We start from the raw sequence: 21,201 nt of genomic DNA on the forward strand, positions 1-21,201 counted from the left end.
AAAGAAGCCAAAGAAAAAGGGAATGAGCTGAAGAAATACACACACATACACACACACACATCAGGAAGCAATATGCAAGGAAAAATCAAGTGAGAGGTTCAAGGCTCCGATGAGGAATTGTGCTCTGTGTGTTCCATTCATGGGCTTTACCGAAGGCCAGCACAATGGCCTCAGCATCTCAGGCATGGTTAAGTACCCTACTGTGCACTCTGCTATCCTTTTAGTCCATTGCTGTTTCTACTCTGTCTGTGCCAGGGTTTCGTCTTGATATGGAGCAAAAGGATTCTGATGCCTCAGGGTTATTACAAGGATTAAATAAGATACAGATAGAATGACACTAATGAGTATCATTTTTAAAATAAGGAAAGTTGAAATTTATTCAGAATCTGTTGGTAACAAACTAATCTCTTTAAGTAACCCCACTTAGAGTTTAAAGTCACCTCCAATGAACTCAAAGGGCTGACCTCCCAAAGAAAGTCTCAAATATAAGGCAAACTCTCTTGATTCTGAATTTCATTAGAAACATTTGTCTAAGTCTTTCTCATATGGTCAGAATGAGAGAGGGTGTCCTCCTAGTAATATGTCATTATGTCAAATAATTCATCAACCAATTTTGTTTACTCTCTCGAACTGCCACTTTGGCAGCAGGGGTACTCTGTCTAAATGAGATGTCTATAAAGATAAATTAAACATGATTCAGGCCCCCAGGTGGAGTTCAATTCAATAGGGTAGAACAGCAACTCAGTCCAGCTACCATAAGTAACATGTTTGTAGTAAGACTAATTTGATAGTAAGGCAGAAAAACATCTCATGGAATTTTAGGAATAGCCAAGACAATGGATCCCCTAGAGCCTTGCACATAGCATGTTGCATGAAGGATTCAGGGATTCTCAAGATGGGCTTGTCCTGTCACCTTTTCAGGAGACATAGCTGCTTAATCCCTGGCCATTGTGTAACTAAGTGACTCTTACTTGCTGCTCGAATCACTTCATGCTTTTCCTGCTTTAACAATCAGTGGTTCTGTTTTACTTTGAAAACTGAGTCATTCCATGACAGTATTCCTCCTAGACCCTAGCATTTCATAGCTTCTATCTATGATTATTTTAAATTCCAGCTCCTGTACCTAACTGAATGAATAAGCACATCCCGCAGCTCAGATTCCTGAAAGAATTTGATTATATGCTCAGTTAAACATCATCATTGTTTGGTTAGATCTTTTACAGCAAATAATTCACAGATTTTTGATGAAACTATATTGTCTTTAGTGGGTAAGTGTCCAACAGAGGTCTAATAAACTATGACCAGGCAATTAATAATGCCAAGTGGTAGAGACACAGTGATGTCTCTTCAAAATGCAGGTTCCTTCATCAGAAATCTATAGGTGGGGAGCCATTTAGAATCAAGTTTTAGGCATAGCAAATGTTTTTTATCTTTCCTAACCATACATATGTCCAAATAAATATAGTACCTGGTAGAATGTATTATTGTCTTGTTTTTTTTTGGGGGGGGGGGTTTGCAGTATTTCATACTAGTTTATTTAGGGGTTCCATTTTCACTCCTCAATAGATTTGATGTATTTCTCATATGCTTCGAATGTATTATTCTCATAAGTAAAGTACATAAGTGTGCTCTTAATTGTTATTGGTGTTCAGAGGAAGACACGCTACTTTTGCCTGAGACATCGTAAGAGGCCTCTTGAAAAAAGCATTAGAGCTAGGTCTTTGAAGGTTGGCTAGAATCCAAAGAAGTTGAAGGGGAGCAAAACATTTTAGGCAAAGGAAATGGCATGAGAAAAATAACAGAAATAGAAAATTTCATGTGGAGGACAAATAATACTTATGGTCAGATATTGAAAGCACCATTTATCGATGCTGAAATCCTACACTTTTGTACAGAACCATGGATTGAAGCAGTTGGGAGTCACGACTGACATCAAAGTAAAAAACATGCAATGGTGAAGCTTGGTATCTTTGTCTAGGAATATAAAGAATGGCTTATCAGTGGAGACCACGACAACTGAGAAAAGAAGAAGCCCAAAAAGTATAAGAATGAAAATAGAGAGTGCAAGAATAATGTCTGTTTTACTGGCATTATGTAACCCTCAGATACGCACCTCTTTATTACCAAACACTGTATATGTTAGTTAAGGTAAAAGAGGAAGGGAGGCAGAAGAATGAAGATTGAATTGAATTCTAGAGCTTCAGTTCTGTGTTGGTTTTGGCCCCCAGGGATTCTAGGCATTAAGTACAGTCTGAATTGAAAAATATTACACATATCTTGTGATCCAATATTCCCCTAAGTTATAGACTCAAATATCCAATGACCAGCTTGACATTTCTACCTGCATGTTCAATACTTATTTGAAACTTAATATATCCTAAATAGATTTTTTTTTAAAAAAACAGCCATGATCTATTGCCCAGGATGGAGTGCAGTGGTGCAATTAGCCCACTGCAACCTCAAACTCCTTGTCTCCTACCTCATCCTCCTCAGTAGCTAGGACCACAGGTGCATGCCAGTGCCGGCACGGCTTTGTGTGTGTGTGTGTGTGTGTGTGTGTGTGTGTGTGTGTGTGTGTAGCAATGAGGTCTTGCTACATTGCCCGGGCTGGTCTCACTCTCATGGCTTCAAGCAATCCCCTGCCTTGGCCTCCCAGTGCTGGTGTAACAGGCATGAACCACCACAACCAGTCCACTAAACTGAATTCCAATTTCCCTCCTCAAAATGTTTCTTCCCCAGGTATTTTTATTTCATCATATTTCACATATTTGCTCATACCCCAAAGCTAAAAGAAAGTTTCTTTCCTGTCCTCACTAGAAATCATCTATCCGCCAGTCCTATCTACTTTTTCTCCAAAATATATCATAAATCCACACTCTTCCCTCTACCTTTGCCCTCATCACCAAATTTAATTCACCACCATTTATCTCCTGAACTACTGTGTTAGCCTTAATTGGTCTACCTTTTCAACTCTTTTTTAAATTTTTTTTTAAATTATACTTTAAGTTCTAGGGTACATGTGCACAACGTGCAGGTTTGTTACATATGTATACATGTGCCGTGTTGGTTCGCTGCACCCATTAACTCGTCATTACATTAGGTATACCTCCTAATGCTCTCTCTCCCCCATCCCCTCACCCCACAACAGGCCCCGGTGTGTGATGTTCTCCACCCTGTGTCCAAGTGTTCTCATTGTTCAATTCCCACCTATGAGTGAGAACATGCGGTGTTTGGTTTTCTGTCCTTGCAATAGTTTTCGCAGAATGATGGTTTCCAGCTTCATCCATGTCACTACAAAGGGCATGAACTCATCCTTTTTTATGGCTGCATAGTATTCTATGGTGTATATATGCCACATTTTCTTAATCCAGTCTGTCACTGATGGACATTTGGGTTGGTTCCAAGTCTTTGCTATTGTGAATAGTGCTGCAGTAAACATACATTTGCATGTGTCTTTATAGTAGAATGATTTATAATCCTTTGGGTATATACCCAGTAATGGGATGGCTGGGTCAAATGGTATTTCTGGTTCTAGATCCTTGAAGAATCGCCACACTGTCTTCCACAATGGTTGAATTAGTTTACACTCCCACCAACAGTGTAAAAGCATTCCTGTTTCTCCACATCCTCTCCAGCACCTGTTGTTTCCTGACTTTTTAATGATTGTGATTCCAACTGGTGTGAGATGGTATCTCATTGTTTTAATAACTCATTATGGAGCAAAGTGATTATTATTTAATGTAAAATTATATCACATTACTTTTCTACTCAAAACTCCCCAATGGTTTCCTGTTAAACTTATAAAATTTCAAATTTCTTTCTGGCTCCCCAATTTCTTTGTGACTACCTTCTGCCTTTGCTTTTTGCATATCACAGTTTGTCATTCCTCCTTCCCTCTTTTTCCCTCCCTAATGCGTTTATTTGAACAAGCCAAGCCCATTTCCACCCCAGGACCTTTGCACTTGTTGCCAGCTTCCTCCAGGTCCAGGTCTTCACATGATGTAGAAATGCTCATCTACCACTTTCTCAGAAAGATAAACAAGACCCTTTAAGGTAGCTCTTTCACACTCCAGTGACTCTGTCCCATTACTCTGCTGTTTCCTCATAGCTCTTAAATTTGGAACTACATTGTTTTTCTATTCTTCTGCTAAAATTAAACTGTATAAGGGTTGGCACTTATGCAGTCTCTCATACAATGCTGTCCTGCCAGTGCTGGGAGCCACATAATAGGTACCAAATAAATATTGGTTGAAAGAGTAAATAAATGCATAAATTAAATGAAATCAGCAAAACTATATGTAAATCTAGCACAAATAAATTTTATTTCCTGCAATATCATTTTGTTCAATTTCAAAAAACCAAACTTAGGAGAAATATAAACAAACAAGCAAGCTTGGGTGAAGTTTAAAACATATGTGATTAAATCTCCATTGTCATTTATCCTTTTCCAGAAAGTGAGAAATGTCGCATGATGATTAAACAGAATACAGTGTGGTTTCAAGAAACATCAAACAGTCCTGTTTGTTCTAAGATAATACATATGGTGTTGAAAAAGAAAAAATTTATAATTATTAACAGCAACAGGTGGATGAATCTCTTTGGTATTCATATGAAGAAAATACTAACATTTTAAGTAAAGTTACATTTTCCATGAATATGATTTTCACTCACAAAACAGGATTTTGTTCAGGTTCAATATGTCCATAGTTTTAAAACCATGATCCAAGAACAACTGGGGGTGGAACAGTGGAACTGTGATCTGGAGAAGGACAAGCTAAGTGGGATGCTGCTTTTCCACACTTTGAGGAAGATCATCCTTACCACTATCTCCTCATAAGATACCTAGAGGAAAAGGTGATGACGTTATATATATTTGGAAGCCACAAGTGTGGTACATGTTTCTAGATAAGAAGAATGGAATGAGCTAACATTTACTGGGAACTTACTCTGTCCTGAGCACTATTATCTAATTTAGTCATTTCATTATCTCTAAGTTACTATTATTTTGTTTCTCTTTTCTCTTTTTTTTTTTTTTTTTGTTTTTGGTTTGGTTTTTGAGATAGAGTCTTGCTCTGTTACCCAGGCTGGCGTGCGGTAGTACAATCCCAGTTCACTGCAACCTCTGCCTCCTGGGTTCAATCTATTCTCCTGCCTCAGCCTCCTGAGTAGCTGGGATTACAGGTGCCTGCCACCACGCCCAGGTAATTTTTGTATTTTTTTAGTAGACACGAGGTTTCACCATGTTGACCAGACTGGTCTCAAACTCCTGACCTCAAGTGATCCGCCCACCTCGGCCTCCCAAAGTGCTGGGATTACGGGCGTGAGCCACCACACCAGACCTATTTCCTTCTTTTTATATATGAGAAAAACTCATTCATGGGGTTTAACGCTGGTTGGTTAAGTATATTATTCCTGAGGTTGGGAAAAGGGGAGTCTTAGTGAAAACAAAAGGTGCATTACCTAAAGGGCTCATTTTCTGCAGGAAAATTATGGTGGCTAGATTATGTTTTATTATTCTCTTTCAGTTTTAGAGAACAACTTGTAATGGAGCCTTCACCTCTTGAGCTGCCAGCTGACACAGTGCAGCGCATTGCGACTGAACTCAAATGCCACCCAACGGATGAGAGGGTCGCTCTCCACCTAGATGAGGTAGATAAACTGAGGCACTTCAGGGAGTGCTTTTATATTCCCAAAATACAGGATCTGCCTCCAGGTAAGAATGCTGGGAAGGTTTTTAAATTTTATTTATTTATTTATTTTTGCTACTGCGTGTGATTATTATAATCTTTGAAAATCATTGTGCTATTATATAATAGAGCCGTCGCAATTATGTTTGAAAAGCAGAAGGTCCCTGGTGCTCTCAATCAACTTGTCAGCCTACCTTAGCCTCAGATTATCTGTTTTCTCCCCTCCTCTGAATAAAATACATACAGGGTACTTATACTGTCAACTACTTCTCTGAACAATCGAGTGACTGATTGAAAATTATAGGCAGATACATTTACTTGTTCTCTAAGCACTTGGGATTCAAAGCAATTATTTTAGAATGCAATGTTAGAATAGCTCTTATATTCTGGCACTTAGTTTATAATAATGTGATGTTTGTCTTAGAGAAAATATTATTTTGTAACCTGGATATATCAGGAGGGATGTTATTTGAATAGCCGTCTTTGCCTGTTGTAAAGATGGCGAGTGTTAGAGTTACCAAGAAAAGAAACAATGAATGCCCAACAAATGCATACTGCATTTTAAAAGAATGTAGTAATCTGACTCTGCTCTGGGTTTGAGGAAGTCGTTTACAAAAATAAAACATAGGTAGCAAAGGTATAACAATAAAAAATGATTCATCATATTTAACTTTACTCCATTTTACATTAATAATAAAGGTTCCCAGGTTGAATGGAATTAGTCTACCAAACTGGGTTTCACATCCTTTATAATAGTCTGATTCCATTTTTATTCGGATTAAATAAGGTACAATTTTGGGTACAGTACTCAGAATCCATGAAGATCAGCTAATAAAATTTTAGGATGTCTGGTTTGTATAACACTAATATATACCATGTAACAAATGTTAAAACACCTATTTGTCTTCAACTATGTACCCAGCAACCTAGAACTCTGGAAGAATGAAAGAAGAGAAACACCTGTATCCTACTTAAAATTGTGTAGTATCAACTGAGGGAGACATGGATGGAAATGACAGCTAGAAGAGACCAAATAAAATGAGGCTGTAAGTGAAGTGACCTGAGACCACAGAAGAAAAATCTTCTAGGTCATTCTAGAATCTAAAATTAAAAGGACATTTTGATTTGAATCGTAAGGGGTAAAATACTGCTAATGAGTGAATTGTGAGGAAATAAAACTTAGGAAAGGAATCCTCAGGGAAATGGGAGATAGAGGGTTTGGTGTCATGTGCATCACACAATGTGGAAACCTTTAGAAATAGCGAGGACCCACGTGAGACAGGTCAGGTCTGGTTGATGGTGGCCCTGCCCTGATGCACTCTCTGGCCTACAGGACTCCTGTACTGAGTCAGAACCCAGTTTAAAAATAGCATTGTACAGTCTGGCGCGGTGGCTCACGCCTGTAATCCCAGCACTTTGGGAGGCCGAGGCGGGCGGATCACGAGGTCAGGAAATCAAGATCATCCTGGCTAACATAATGAAACCCCGTCTCTACTAAAAATGCAAAAAATTAGCCGGGCGAGGTGGCGGGCGTCTGCAGTCCCAGCTACTCAGGAGGCTGAGGCGGGAGAATGGCGTGAACCCGCGAGACGGAGCTTGCAGTGAGCCGAGATCGCGACACTGCACTCCAGCCTGGGCGACAGAGCGAGACTCCGTCTCAACAACAACAACAAAATAGCATTGTACCTCACTAATCACCGGGAAAATGCACATCAAAACCACAGAGAGAGATCACCCCACACCCTTTTCTATGACTACTATTAAAAAGTGCAGGGTATAAATATTGGCTAGGATATAGAGTGATTAGAGCCCTTGTGCACTGTTAGTGGGAAGGTAAAATGCTGCAGCCCCTGTAGGAAAGAGTATGGCAGTTTCCTCAAAAACCGAAGAATAGAATTACCATATGATCCAGCGATCTCACTTCAGGATATGTTGCCAAAAGAATTAAAAGCAAGATCCCCAAAAGACATTAGTACACTCGTGTTCATAATAGCATTATTCGTAATAGCCAAAAGGTGGAATTAACCCATATGTCCATCAGTGCATGAAAAGACAAGCAAAATGTATATACATATGATGGAACCTTATTAAGCTTTAAAAAGAACCGTGCTATGTGATTCACGTGAATGAACTAGGAGAACATCATGCCAAGTGAAACAATCCAGATGCAAAAAGAAAAATATTGTATAATTCCAATTTTACCAAGTATCTAGATTGGTCAAATTCATAAAAACCGAAAGTAGAATGGTAGCTGTCAGGAGCTTGGAGAGGGAGAAATGGTGAATTACTGTTTAATGGGTATAAAATTTCAATTTTGCAAGGTAGAAAAATTCTGGAGATTGATTGCACAACAATGTGAATGTACTTAACTGAATTGTACACTAAAATTGTTAAGAGAATAAATTGTAGGTGCATTTTAGCACAACATTTTAAATATTTATCAAAATAAAAATGTTTCCCCCTTAGAAAAAAGCAGCGTTCTACATATAATCACTTCTAGTATACTTAAAAGTTGACTTAGTATCCTAAGTATAGGTATAATATTGATTTTGACTAGTTATCCAATAGAAAGTATCTCTGAAGAATTACAACCTTGGATAAGTCATTGCTGATTAATATTTATTGGTCATCTACCCTACTCAAGACACTTCTCTCAGAATGGTTCAGAGAACCAAAGAGCAAAACTGTCACGTACATACTTGAACGTGTATCTAGTATGACAATAGATAATAAACAAAGAAACAACTTAATTATGCTCTACCATCAGGTAGCACTCCAAATGATAATGAGGACTGTGAAGATGAGGGTGTGATCTTACCCAAGGAAGTGCTGGTGAGGTGCCATCTGAACAAAGATGACAGTGCAGTGAGGAAGTAAGCCTCATGGAGCACAGGTGAAGCTGAGCCTGGTCGTGGTCCAAGTTTATGCTGGACAGAGGTATCAACTCAGGAGCACATGATGTAGGGGCAAAAAGATAATCCATTTTTCATAACCATCACAAGGGGCATGGCTGATGTTTCTACAGCAAAGACAGCTTAGCAAGAGAAAACTTATGATTTTATGCTAAGTCTAATGAAAGAAATGAATACATGTGACTAAATAGAATTGGAATAAAATATAATCTAACCGTAATCAATGGAAAGTGGTGGGGGTACTCAACAAGGCCTGTATTTTTGGATTCTTCTTGTTCCCTGTATGTAGCATTTCTTCCCTCCACATATAGGGCAGGGCACCTGTCATATGAAAGTCTATCAGGGAGAAGGGAAAAGGTCAGTGAGTGAGCGTTGTAGGTTTCAAGGTTTGATGTAGGAGAGGATTTCAGTTTCTTTGACTCACCTGGCTGCAGGTCACAGGGCAGGGGATTAGAGAAGATCAGAAGGACCTTGTTTCTGAGGCCCTCTCAATCTCCTTCAGTTCAAAATACTCAGCATTCCAAGGCGCCATATTTTAGAATATTATGTTCTGACCCCCAGTGGTGTTGAAATTTCCTTCTTTCTTGTTTTGACAAGATGTGAATTCATAAGGAAACCAGTGTTTCCTATCTTATTAAAACCTTCCAAGAGCATCTAAAAATGATAAAGCATGTCGGATTGTTTTTGGAGACTAGCATAACACCAAGAAAAAAAACTTTCTTTAGCAGTTCTGAACAATGAAAAACAAAGAACAGAAATACACAAGTTTTGAGCAAATGAAAGGATCACAACTCCCAATATGAGATTTTTTTTTTTAATCTTGAAGAAAGTCTACAGGCATAGCCTGTACTTTTTTGATATTTTTCTATTATATATTATGTTTTCTCTGGGTTTCTAATATAAATTTTATTAAAATAAGTATTTTCTTTTTCTATTCTTAGACGATGCCTGAGATGTTATCAGAGAAAGGGGTCAAAAATATTTTTATTCAGCTTTTGTACTTCTGTTCAACATTGTCCTAAAGAGCACAGCTGAAAAATAAACAAGCAAAAGAAAGGAGGGAGAGAGAGAGAAGGAAAGAAAAGAAAGAAGGAAAGAAAGGAAGAGATAAGAAATCAATAAAAAGAAAAGGAAGAGAAATGCAAGGCATACATGTGGAAAGATATCTTTCTAAAATTTTTTTAACCATAAATATTTCTGTTTGAAACATCCTTACATCTAAATTTCTGAAAGCATACTGGATAGCCCCATAAGATATATGGCTTTTGCACAGACACAAGACAAAAACGGTCTTTTTCAGAATGTCAAACTGCCATCCCAGAAACAAGTTGTGCAAATTTACATTTCCTCTAATGGTAAAGACAATTGCCTCACTGACTTTGGGGATTAGTAAGATTGTTTTTATTTCTGTTTTTTGGGGACAGGGTCTGGCTCTGTCACCCAGACTGGAGTGCAGGGGCGTGATCTCAGCTCACCACAGCCTTGACCTCCCAAGCTGAAGTAATCCTCCCACCTTAGCCCCTGGAGTAGCTGGGACTACAGGTGCTTGCCACCATGCCCAGCTAAATTTTGTATTTTTTGTCAAGGTGGGGTTTTGCCATGTTGGCCAGGCTGGTCTCAAACTCCTGGACTGAAGTAGTCCCCCTGCCTCAGCCTCCCAATGTGCTGGGATTACAGATATAAGCCACCACACCAGGCAGGATTAGCAGTTTTAAGAATCTTTGCTCATTAGATAATAAAAAAAATTATTCCATTCTTCTTTGAATTTGTAGTTCTTAGACAACCATTGGAGATTGTTTTCATAAACTCTTTGGCCATTGCTTTCCTTTTGTCTTAAGTTGTTCTTAATGTATAAATTTAATTTTAAACTAAATAAATATAAGTGGTAACTTTTTATTCCTTTTTATCTTAAGGATATAAACTCCTTCTTTCATGCATCTTAGGAATTTTAAGTGAAAATGTCCAGTCAATATAGTTGGCTAAAAGCAGAACTAGAAATGGGTTCCAAATATTGTGACTGCTAGCCCATGTATCTTGACTCAGTCCTGCTTTTGCTTTTTTAAAATTACTCAATTGAAGTGTAATTTATGGACCATAAAATTCACCCATTTTAAGTATACAATTTAATAATTTTTAGTAATTGCGTATGATTACACTACCATTATAATACAATTTTAGAACATTTCTTCATTCCACTTTTTTATCTCTAGCCTAGGCAACAGTAATCTACTGAACTTGCCATTATTTTGATCTATATAGAAGATTAGTAATTCAAAATTTTTTTTTACTATTAAACTATATTTGGAGAAAAAAAAATGGTGTTCCTTTCACTATTCTTTTCATAGTCAAATAATCCTCTCCTTCAATCTTACCACACATCCAGGAGAGAGATCGGTAAATTGACACCCAACTTTAGTAGACTTTAGTAAGTAGTTATAAAATTTAAAGTTATCCAAACAAGATCTTCTATTAGTTTGCCCATGTAATTATTTGGACTCAGATAAAATTGGCATGCAAAATAGTCATGCTTATGTTTGTCTCCAGGGCTTCCATATAACATAACAGACAGCCTCTTAAACTCAACTGCTTTTAGGCTTAGAAGGCTGTGACAGATATGAGGTATCAGTGCATGAAATATAGGAAAGCATACTTTTCTCTATAAACTAGAATCCTTTATTCAACAACAGATAAAGATATGTTAAATAAAAGATTTTATCCAGCTATAAAAGGACATGTATTTATAACTGTAATTTTGATAATCTGATAAATCTCTAACTTTCATAAAAAGAAATTAAGAATATTCCTTAGTTAAATTTTGTAGACATTGCAACTTTTTGTTTGTTTGTTTGTTTAGAATCCTCCCTCCTCAGCCCCCCAATTAGGTGGGACTACAGATTCACACCACTACATCCGGCTAAGTTTTTGTATTTTTTGGTAGAGACAGGGTTTCACCATGTTGCCCAGGCTGGTCCCAGACTCCTGAACTCAAGTGATCTGCCCATCTCAGACTCCAAAGTGTTGGGATTACAGGCGTCAGCCATCACGCCTGGCCAATACTGGGAGCTTTTCATGTTACTTAAATTCTGCATTTAGTGTACATATTTGTAATCTTGTCATTTCATTTGCATTGGACTGCCTGCTCCCCGAGTGTAGGAACTGTCTTCTTTCTCTGTGAATGTGTGGGAGTCACCTAGGCAGACCTTAGAGTGGAGTGAGGTCCAATCATGAAGAGGGAACAGCATTTTGCAAACACACAAGAGAAAGCATAGTTGCTTTGATCCCTAAGAATAGTTTTACATGATCAAAGAATGTCATGTAAAAATCTGGGTATTGGTAAATAGTAAATAATAAGGTTTGGAATAGGGAATATAGGGCACTAGGATGATTGGCATCATAGGGTGAATAGTAAATGAGTGTGTGTGGGTACCTAACAGTAAGTCTGAATAAGTAAATGTAATAGAAGTGGAGGTAAAGGAAAATAGTCAATAAATACATGAAATACTCATTAAATAAACCTGATTTAGTAGTAGGAGAGGGATAGCATGGGCCATACTTTCTGTTTTAGGTGAATAGTGGTGATATTCACTGATACAATTAACTTGTTTTGGAAACTATTCATTTAAAAAGAAACTAGTCTTTTATTTGTTTGTTTTTCTCTTATTGCCCTGTCACCTGTGGTCTTGACCTCTGAGTCCAAGAAGGTGGCAGCTGTTACAAGCAGTGAGAAGCAGGCAGGGACAAAGAAGAAAAGACAAATAATGTGTGTGAACTCTCCCTTGAGAAAGGTTTCAGAGGTTGCCTCATGACTTGTTCACCTAAGCCCCCTGGGCCAGTGTTTGGTCATGGCCCTGCCTATCTACAAAGAAGACTGAGTCTAAAACACAATTTTTGTTCTTGGTGGCCACATGCAAAGCTAGCAATTCTATTTCTGTAAAGGAAAAATGAAATGCATTTAGGATACAACTAGCAGTTGAGTTTAGTTAGAAGGTAGAAATTTGACAGTTGTCAGCATTTAGGTAATAGTTGAAACTGTGGGTATGGATGATATTATCTAGGCATCATATCTAAGTGAGAAGAAGGTAGTAGAAACAAAATTCTAAGCATTGACAAAGAGAACTCTAGAAAGAGCCAGAGACACAGAAGAACAAGGAAAGTGTTGTGTTCTAAAACCAAGGGAAGAGACATATTCAAAGAAATCAGAGGGCTTGCCATCATCAGCTGTCACAGAGACTGTACAAGCCTTTCATTTTAGCAGTCAGGAGAGCTTTATTAAATTGTCTTAACTTTAACAGCTTCACTGGAATGACAGGCAGGGAAGCTATGTATTTCTAGATGTCATTGAAGGAGTAAAGTATTGGAAATGAGATTTTTAGGCTTCTTTTCCAAGAAGCCTTGCTGTAAAAGGAAATATAACAAGGAACAAAAGGAAATGAATGAATGCTTTTTTCAAGGAAGGTGGGGGCTTGAATATGATTGTGCATTGAGAAGACAGTATGGGAAAAAAAAGAGACAGACAGACAGACAACAGAAGTAAATATGATTTTCAGCCAAGCAGAGTCCATGCTGGATCTGTTGTCTATTCCCACCATTTTCAGCTCATGGAACCCAATATTCTAAGATAATGCAAATTGCTGAAGACAATCTTTCGCTACTTTCTAAGGATATATTGGCCCTAATGTCTAAGGTCAACATTAGCCAAATTGAGATTTTACAAAGAAATCTCAAGGTCCCGACCAATTCTTCCATATTTCTGGGCAATATGATACCAGGCATACCTCAGCCACAGGTAAAAGGACTGGGAATAGAAAGATTCTTACAAGGAGAGTACACTTTCACCTTTGCCTGGGACAATGTTTGGTCTTTTCTGTCTTGTCGTGTGAACTCTTTCCTCAAGGAAATTTATCCACAAGGGCATGGAAAATCTCTTTTAGAATCCTCGAAATATGAAGTCTCTCTCCCTCAGATGCCATACCACTCCTCAATCTAGACCTCAGAGAAAACTAATGGGTTCAAAATTAGATGAGAATATCTAAGGAGTATGTGCAAGTGGACTATAGTGATCCTACATTTTTCTCCATCTTCCTCCTGAAATTATAGGAATTATATTCAAAGTCCAAGAAGCTTGTTGGTAGCATAGCCTTGTACAGGGCATCCCTATTGGAAAAACGACATGAATATTTCCTCAGCACACTACCAGGAAATTTAATAATATGAGGTACATAGCAACACACAAAAAACTTCACTCACTACCTTCTGAATAATAGTAAAGAGAATATACCTTTTTATTTAGTAAAATGCAGAAATAATACGGCTCTACAAATTTTACAACGTGAGCACCTCTGTGTCACAAGATCCTACATCAAGAAACATAACATTGCCAGCACTTGGGAAAACTGCTTCATACCCACTTTCAGGAACTCCTTCTTTAGGGTTAACCAGTTTTGATGTAGCCAGTATTTGAGTATCAACTTCTGAAGTTTTACCTAAAATTCACTCCAAGTTCTTTTTTATTCAATGACCCAAACCTGTGGATCTGGTCTAACATAGGTGAATGCCACAACTTCAACATATATTTAAGAAAATATGTTTAAAAGAAAATAGGTTTAAAATCAAAAGAGTATGTTTCTCTATAGAGAGATGGAAGATAAATATTTTCTTTTTTAAACTAATGCCATAGTTCAATTACTTAAGGCAGACAGCCAAAACTTGTTCTTTTTGTCCAAGAGTATGACTCACGCCTGTAACCCAGCACTCTTTGGAAGGCTGAGGCAGGAGGATCGCTTGAGTCCGGGAATTCAACACGAGCCTGGGCAACATAGTGACACCCAGTCACTACACACCTTTTTCTGTTCATACTTCTATTTAACAAGTGCTGCTGGACCATGATGTTCCCAGCATTTTATTTTTTAAATTTCATCCTAAGATCTGCTCTTATCCCCCATTAAGAATGATTGGTAGAATGGTGTCTTTCCTAATGACGGAAGTATGAAATAACTTGTTCATCAGGAGAGTTTATGATTGATATTATTAATATTTAAATTCACATTTCATAAATTGGAATATTTTGTTATACAGTCTGAGTTTTATCACATGTATAGAATTACATAAGCACACCTTCTCTCAGTAGATATAGAACAATGTCATAACCCCCAAAAGACTCCTTTATGGTAGCACTTTGTAACCAATCTCTCCAGTCTACCTCTAATCCCTGACAACCACTAATCTATTTTGTATCCCTATTGTCTTTTCCAGAATATCATATGAAGAAATTATATACTGTATTCAGTCTTTGGAGACTGGTTTCCTTTACGTAAGGAAATGCCTTTGAGATTAAGCAAAGTTATGTCAATGAAGTGTTTCTTTTTATTGCTGAATAGTTTTCTACTCTAAGAATGGACTACAATAGTTTATTCATTTGTCCACTGAAGGACATTTGAGCTGTGTCCAATTTTGATGATTATGAATAGCCACTATTAACATTCATGTACAGGATTTTGTGTGAATGTAAATTTTTTATCTAAAATTTTTTTAAGATCAGATAGTAAATATTTCACTCTTGACAGGTCTCATGTATTCTTTTTTTATTTTTATTTTTTTAGAAAAGGTCTTGCCCTGTCACCCAGGCTGGAGTGCAGTGGCATAATCACAGCTCACTGCAGCCTTGATCTCGCTGGTCAAGCAATTCTTCCATCTTAGCCTCCTGAGTAGCCAGGGCTACAAGGGTGCACCACCACACCAAGCTAAATTTTTTAACTTTTTGTAGAGATGAGTTCTCACTGTGTTGCCTAGGCTAATCTTGAACAAGGCTCCAGCAGTCCTTATTCCTTGGCCTTCCAAAGTGCTAGGGTTACAGGTGTGAGCTACTGTACCTTGCCAGGCCTCATATATTCTTTCTCCTTTTTTTTTTTTTTTTCTTTTGTCTTTTCCTAGTTTTTCTTCTTCCATTTATAAATGTAAAAATATTCTTAGCTTTCAGGCCATACAAAAACAGGTCATGGGCTTGATTTGGAACTCAAACTGCAGTTTGTCAAGTCCACTTTTAGAATGCTATAAGTTGATTGCTGGATCATATTATAGGTCTATTTTTAACTTTATAAGAAACTGGCAAACTTTTTCAGAGTGGCTGTACCGTTTTGCATTTTGCATTGCCCTCAGTGATGTGTGGGAATGTCTATTGTTCCCCATATTCACCCTCAGTTGGTATTACTAGGTTTTTTGTTGTTTTGTTTTTTAGTCACATATGTTTGTATAAGTATCTTATTTTGGTATTTATATGCATTTTCCTAATGGCTAATGAACTTAAGCATTAAGCATTTCAGAAGCTTATGTACCATCCATACTCTAGAGAAATGTCAGCTCAAATATTTTGGCCACTTTTTTTTAATTGGATTTTTTAATTGTTGAGTTGTGTTTTTGGGGAATTATGGAGCCTTTTTTTTTTTTTTTTTTTTTTAAGAGACAGAGTCTTGTTTCATTACCCAGGCTGTAGTGAAGTGGTACAGTCATAGCTCACTGCAACCTTGACCTTCTTGGGCTCAAGCAAATCTGCTAATTTTAAGAGACATGGTCTCGCTTTGTTACCCAGGCTGGTCTTGAACTCCTGGCTTTAATTTATCCTCCCACTTTGACCTCCCAAGTTGCTAAGATAACAGACATGAGTCATGTTTTCAGTTTTAAGAGTTCTTTATACATTTCAGTGTACAGGTTGTTTGTTAAATAAATGATATGAAAATATTTTCTCACAGTCTGTAGCTCTCTTTTTTATTCTCTTGTTAGCATCTATTGCAGAACGAAAGATTTTAACTTTGGGGAAGCACAATATATTTATTTTTTCTTTTATGGGTTGTGCTTTAGGTACCATGTCTAAAAGCTCCTCACCTAAGCATCAGTCTTAAAGACTTCTTTGGCCCATAATTTATTTACAAGTGTGTTGTTTAATTTCCAAGTATTTGAACATTTCTCAGTTTTCTTTTTATTATTGATTTGTAGTTTAATTCTACTGTGGTTAGAGAACATTTGTTAAGGTTTGTTTTTGACCCAGGACAATGGTCTGTCTTCATGACTCTCCATGTGCATTTAAAAGAGTATTTATTGTGCTGCTGTTTGCTGGAGTGTTCTTTAAAAGCCAGTTACATTCATTTGCTTCATGGTGTTTTTCAGTTCTGGGGATTATTTGTCTGCTAATAAAATGTAGACCTAGTTCCTCAGAGGACCCTGGTCACAGATTTATGGACATAATCATAAATCCCACTTAAGCACTATTCCAAATTGCTGAAACTCAATTCAATATTGCCAGCAACAATAACAACACAACAAATAAATCACATTAGTACCACAATTATTAACATTGGGAGAGTTTTACAATTAGACAGTTCTTACCCAACAAATTCATATTAGATGCTTGTATTTTTCTTGGTAATAACAGAGATCCAAGTAATCAAGCCACAGATGAAACAAACACAGCTGAAATCTTTATGCTTTCTATTACTACTTATAATACAATCAGCAACAATTTCAGGTTCACCAATCTGCAGAAACATTGTATATCCTTTTCTTCTTTTTCCTTCAATTATTGGTTAAAAAAAATAAGCAACACTTAAGTTTCTCAAACAAACAGTCATAATATGTTGAAATTTTAACCTCCAATTTCTAATCAGGAGAACATTCTAATAAAACCCCTAAACTCATCTGACCTTTTAGTAGAGTATTGTCTTTACATACAGATATGGAGGAAACGATGTTAAATGTAAATTCTTTTTTCTTCTATTTATTTATTTGAGACAGGATGTCTCTTTGTCACCTAGGCTGGAATGCAGTGGTGCCATCAGTGCTCACTGCAGCTTCAACTTCCTGGAATCAAACGATCCTCCCACCGCAGCCTCCTGAGAAGCAGGGACCACAGACATGCACCACCATGTCTGGCTAATTTTTAATTTTTTTTTTTCCCAGGCTCAGTGTCCAGCTCCTGGGCTCAAGTGAATACACTCACCTTGGCCTCCCAAGGGGCTAGAATTACAGGCATGAGTCACTGCACACAGCTGAATTTTTTCAAAACCAACAAACCATACATTTTTCACAGAAGTTAACTTCCACAGAGATGTTTTCTTTTCTTTTTCTTTCTTTCTTTTTTTTTTTTTTTTTTTTTTTTTTTTGTTCTTCATACTTCCAGGCCAAAAACTTGTCATCAAGATCCTAGCAATTGCTGCAACCAATCCCAGGACTTTGCTTCCACAGTAGTTATTGAGCATCAAATGCTCTCTTAAATCATAGACCACGACTTTGATGAGCTTTCATTATTAGCTATGTCTTAGGATTCTCCTGAAATATGAAAGATAGGAAGTCGTATTCCCTAGTTCAATGGAAAAAAAAATCAATCTAAATTCAGTGGTATTTAAAAACAATGAATATTTACTTCAAAAAATTATTATAAAACAAAATATGTTACAAACTAGCTTTTTCTTCTAAACTCAAATATCTAGCTAGTAACATTCCAAAAATAAACATTAATTATATGGAAAGAATTTTTAAAATTTTGCAATGCTGAAATTAATCAATAGGAATACTGATACTCTTAATGGTGAGTCTTTGTTCTTAGAGCTCCCAAAATGGTGCAGACCACTCCCAAGATGGGGTGGGCTGCTCCCAAGATGGCGACCAGCCTTTTGTTCTCTGACCTGGGGTTCTTGGCTTCATGGATTCCAAGGAATGGAATCTTGAGCCTTGCAGTGAGTGTTATGGCTCTATTAGAGGCTGTGGGTCATGGAAGAGAACCATGGAATTCAGCGACTAGTATTCAGCTCGATTAGGATGAACCCTGGCACTTAGCTGTGCAGGAACAATGGCCAGCCTTTAGCCCAATGGGGAGCAGAAATGGGTGCCTCACTGGATCAGGAGCACAGTGGACACCCTGCCGGATCCAGAGGGGTGGGAGTCAACGGTGGGTCTGTAACAGCAGCAAACAGCAGTGGTGGACCCAGATGGGAGTCAATGGCAGGTCTGAGATGGCGACAAACAGCAGTGGTGGACAGCGAGTGAAAGCTCAGCTTGAGCTGTAACAAATACGGACCAGAAGAGTGTGCAGTTGCAAGATTTAATACAGTGAAAAAAGGATTTCCCAGGAGGTTCCCATACAATTGGAGGGGACCCAGGGGAGTTGCCACTCCCTGCTCGAATGCCTGGGTTTATATCTCAATCATTGTCCCCCTGCCATGCTATCAGATGATATATGATTTGACTATTTCTTTTCCTCCTTCTTTTAGCCTAATTTGTATTTTAGTGAGCCCTCTTTACTACCTGATTGATCAAGTGTGCGATGAGTTACCAGCCCTGTGTTAAAAGGTGGGTGCAGTCACCTTCCCCAGGTAGGCTTAGGAATTCTTAGTCAGCCTAGGAAATCCAGCTAGTCCTGTCTCTCAGTCCCCCTTCTCAACAGGAAAACCCATGTGCTGTTGGGGAGGTTGGCCTACCACTGCTCTTAACTGCTTCCTGCTGAATTGGGGTGTAGTAGGTGTCGTGCAGTTGAGATTTCCTTGGGAGGGGTGCCTTCAATGTCATCAACATTGGAGCATGGGCTAGCAGGCCAGTCCAGGGGTCCATGGTAGATCTTATTCATGGACTGCATCTGAGGCTCCATTTGAAGAACGATTTGTAGTTTTACAGCTTTGATTCTGGAAGAGACAAATTTAACAAGGAGGTTAAAGATACAGGGATTGAAATGTAGGCCTGAAGTGCAGGGGATTATTTCTTTGGCACACTTCACAGGCCCTGACTATCTGCTTGATAGTTTTGAAAAGGCCTGGTCCAGTAAATAATGATCTGGCTATCTGATGGGTGCTATCAATGCCTAAGTGAAAGTGTTACTGGGGGATCCTTGCTCCCAGAGCTCCCAAAATGGTGGTGGGTCACTTCCAAGATGGCAGCAAGCTTCTTGTTCTCTGACCTGGGGTTCTTGGCCTCACAGATTCCAAGGAATGGATTCTTGGGCCATGCAGTGAGTATTATAGCTCTATTAGAAGCCGTGGGTCATAGAAGAGAACCATGGAACCCAGTGACTAGTGTTCAGCTCAATTAGGATGAACTCAGGTACTTAGCCGTGCAGGAACAATGGCAAACCTTTAACCCGATAGGGAGTGGCAATGGCTACCTTTCTTGATCAGGAGCACAGTGAACATACTGCTGGATCCAGAGGGGTGGAAGTCAGTGGCAGGTCTGTCACAGCAGCAAACAGCAGTGGTGGACGGCAGGTGCAAGCTCAGCTTGAGCCGTAACAAACACGGACCAGAAGAATGTGCAGTTGGAAGATTTAATTGAGTGAAAACAGAGCTCCCATACAAAGGGAGGGGACCCAAAGAGGGTAGCCATTGCTGGCTCAAATGCCTGGGTTTATATCCCAATCATTGTCCTTCCCCCTGTGCTCTCAGGTGATAGATGATTGGCTATTTCTTTACCTCTGGTTTTTGCCTAGTTAACATTTTAGTGAGCCCTCTTTACTACCTGATGGGTCAGGTGTGAGCTAAGCTGAAAGCCCCATGTTTAAAGGTGGGTGCAGTCACCTTCCCTAGTTAGGCTTAGGAATTCTTAGTCAGCCTAGGAAATCCAGCTAGTCCTGTCTCTCAGGCCCCCCTCTCAACAGGAAAACTCAAGTGCTGTTGGGGAGATTGGCCGACGACTGCTCTAACTGCTTCCTGCTGAATTGGGGCATAGTAGGGGTTGTGCAGTTGAGATTTCCTCGGGACAGGTGCCTTTGATGTTATTAACGTTGGAGCATGGGCTAGCAGGCCGGTCCAGGGGTCCATGGTAGATTTTAGTCATGGACTGCATCTGGGGCTCCATTTGAAGAATGATTTGTAGTTTTATAGCTTCAATTCTGGAAGAGACAAACTTAACAAGGAGGTTAAGATACAGGGATTGAAATGTATAGCCTGCAGTGCAGGGGATTCTTTTTTTGACACACTTCACAGGCCCTGACTATCTGCTTGATAGTTTTGAAAAGGTCTGGTCCAGTAAATAATGATTTGACTATCTGATGGGTGCTATTAATGCCTAAATGAAAGGTTTCATGAAGGGTTTTAAGTAATTTCCATTGGTTAGTTGCAGGCAAAAGTATTTTTCCTTTTTTGGTGGCTAACCATTCTGAGAGGAGGAAACTATGTCCTTGTGAGGTTTCCCATTCTATTTTTCATGCTGAGTACTGGGGCTTGGTTTCCCAGAGGGGATTACCCCATACCAGGGGTCCTTTTATAAGCATTTTTAATGGAGGGTTCTGCCTTGCAGCTCTTTTGGGTTCAATATCTGCTTGGCGGTTCCCTTCTATTTTTCTTTCCTTTCCTTTCTGATGACCCCAGCAGTGTAAGACTGCTACCTCTTTAGGTTTCTGTACAGCCAATAATAATTGCCTAATGGCTTCCTGTTGTTTGATAGGTGTTCCCTCAGAAGTTAGGAATTCCCTTTTTTTTCATATTGCTGTGTGGGTATGGAGGACTAGGTAAGCATACTTAGAGTCTGTATATATATATCCTTTTCTCTTTTTTAAATTCCAGTGCCCAAGTGAGGGCTATTAGTTCTGTCAGCTGAGCACTAGTTCCTGGAATGAGGGAATTACT

The 21,201-nt window shown here is 38.5% G+C and overlaps 1 protein-coding gene and 1 long non-coding RNA gene across 5 annotated transcripts in view; both read left to right on the forward strand.

Moving 5' to 3' along the window:
• The window catches only part of KYNU (kynureninase), a 157,050-nt gene that overhangs the window by 12,344 nt on the left and 123,505 nt on the right, over positions 1-21,201 (forward strand). For 3 of the 4 annotated variants that reach the window (XM_026453891.2, XM_023217498.3, XM_026453898.2), the window contains one exon: positions 5,526-5,713. In XM_026453891.2, the coding sequence (XP_026309676.1) occupies positions 5,545-5,713 (169 nt within the window). In that variant the 5' untranslated portion in view covers positions 5,526-5,544. Of the gene's footprint in view, positions 1-5,138; positions 5,202-5,525; positions 5,714-21,201 lie in introns of those variants that run through there. The other variant, XM_026453892.2, reaches the window with a different exon arrangement.
• Positions 5,722-9,670, forward strand: LOC111546149. The gene is made up of 2 exons (XR_002732667.2): positions 5,722-6,733; positions 8,455-9,670. It is a non-coding gene; the product is annotated as an uncharacterized LOC111546149 (long non-coding RNA).

Source organism: Piliocolobus tephrosceles, chromosome 11 (assembly GCF_002776525.5).
Source record: "Piliocolobus tephrosceles isolate RC106 chromosome 11, ASM277652v3, whole genome shotgun sequence".
Classification (NCBI taxonomy): Eukaryota; Metazoa; Chordata; class Mammalia; order Primates; family Cercopithecidae; genus Piliocolobus; species Piliocolobus tephrosceles.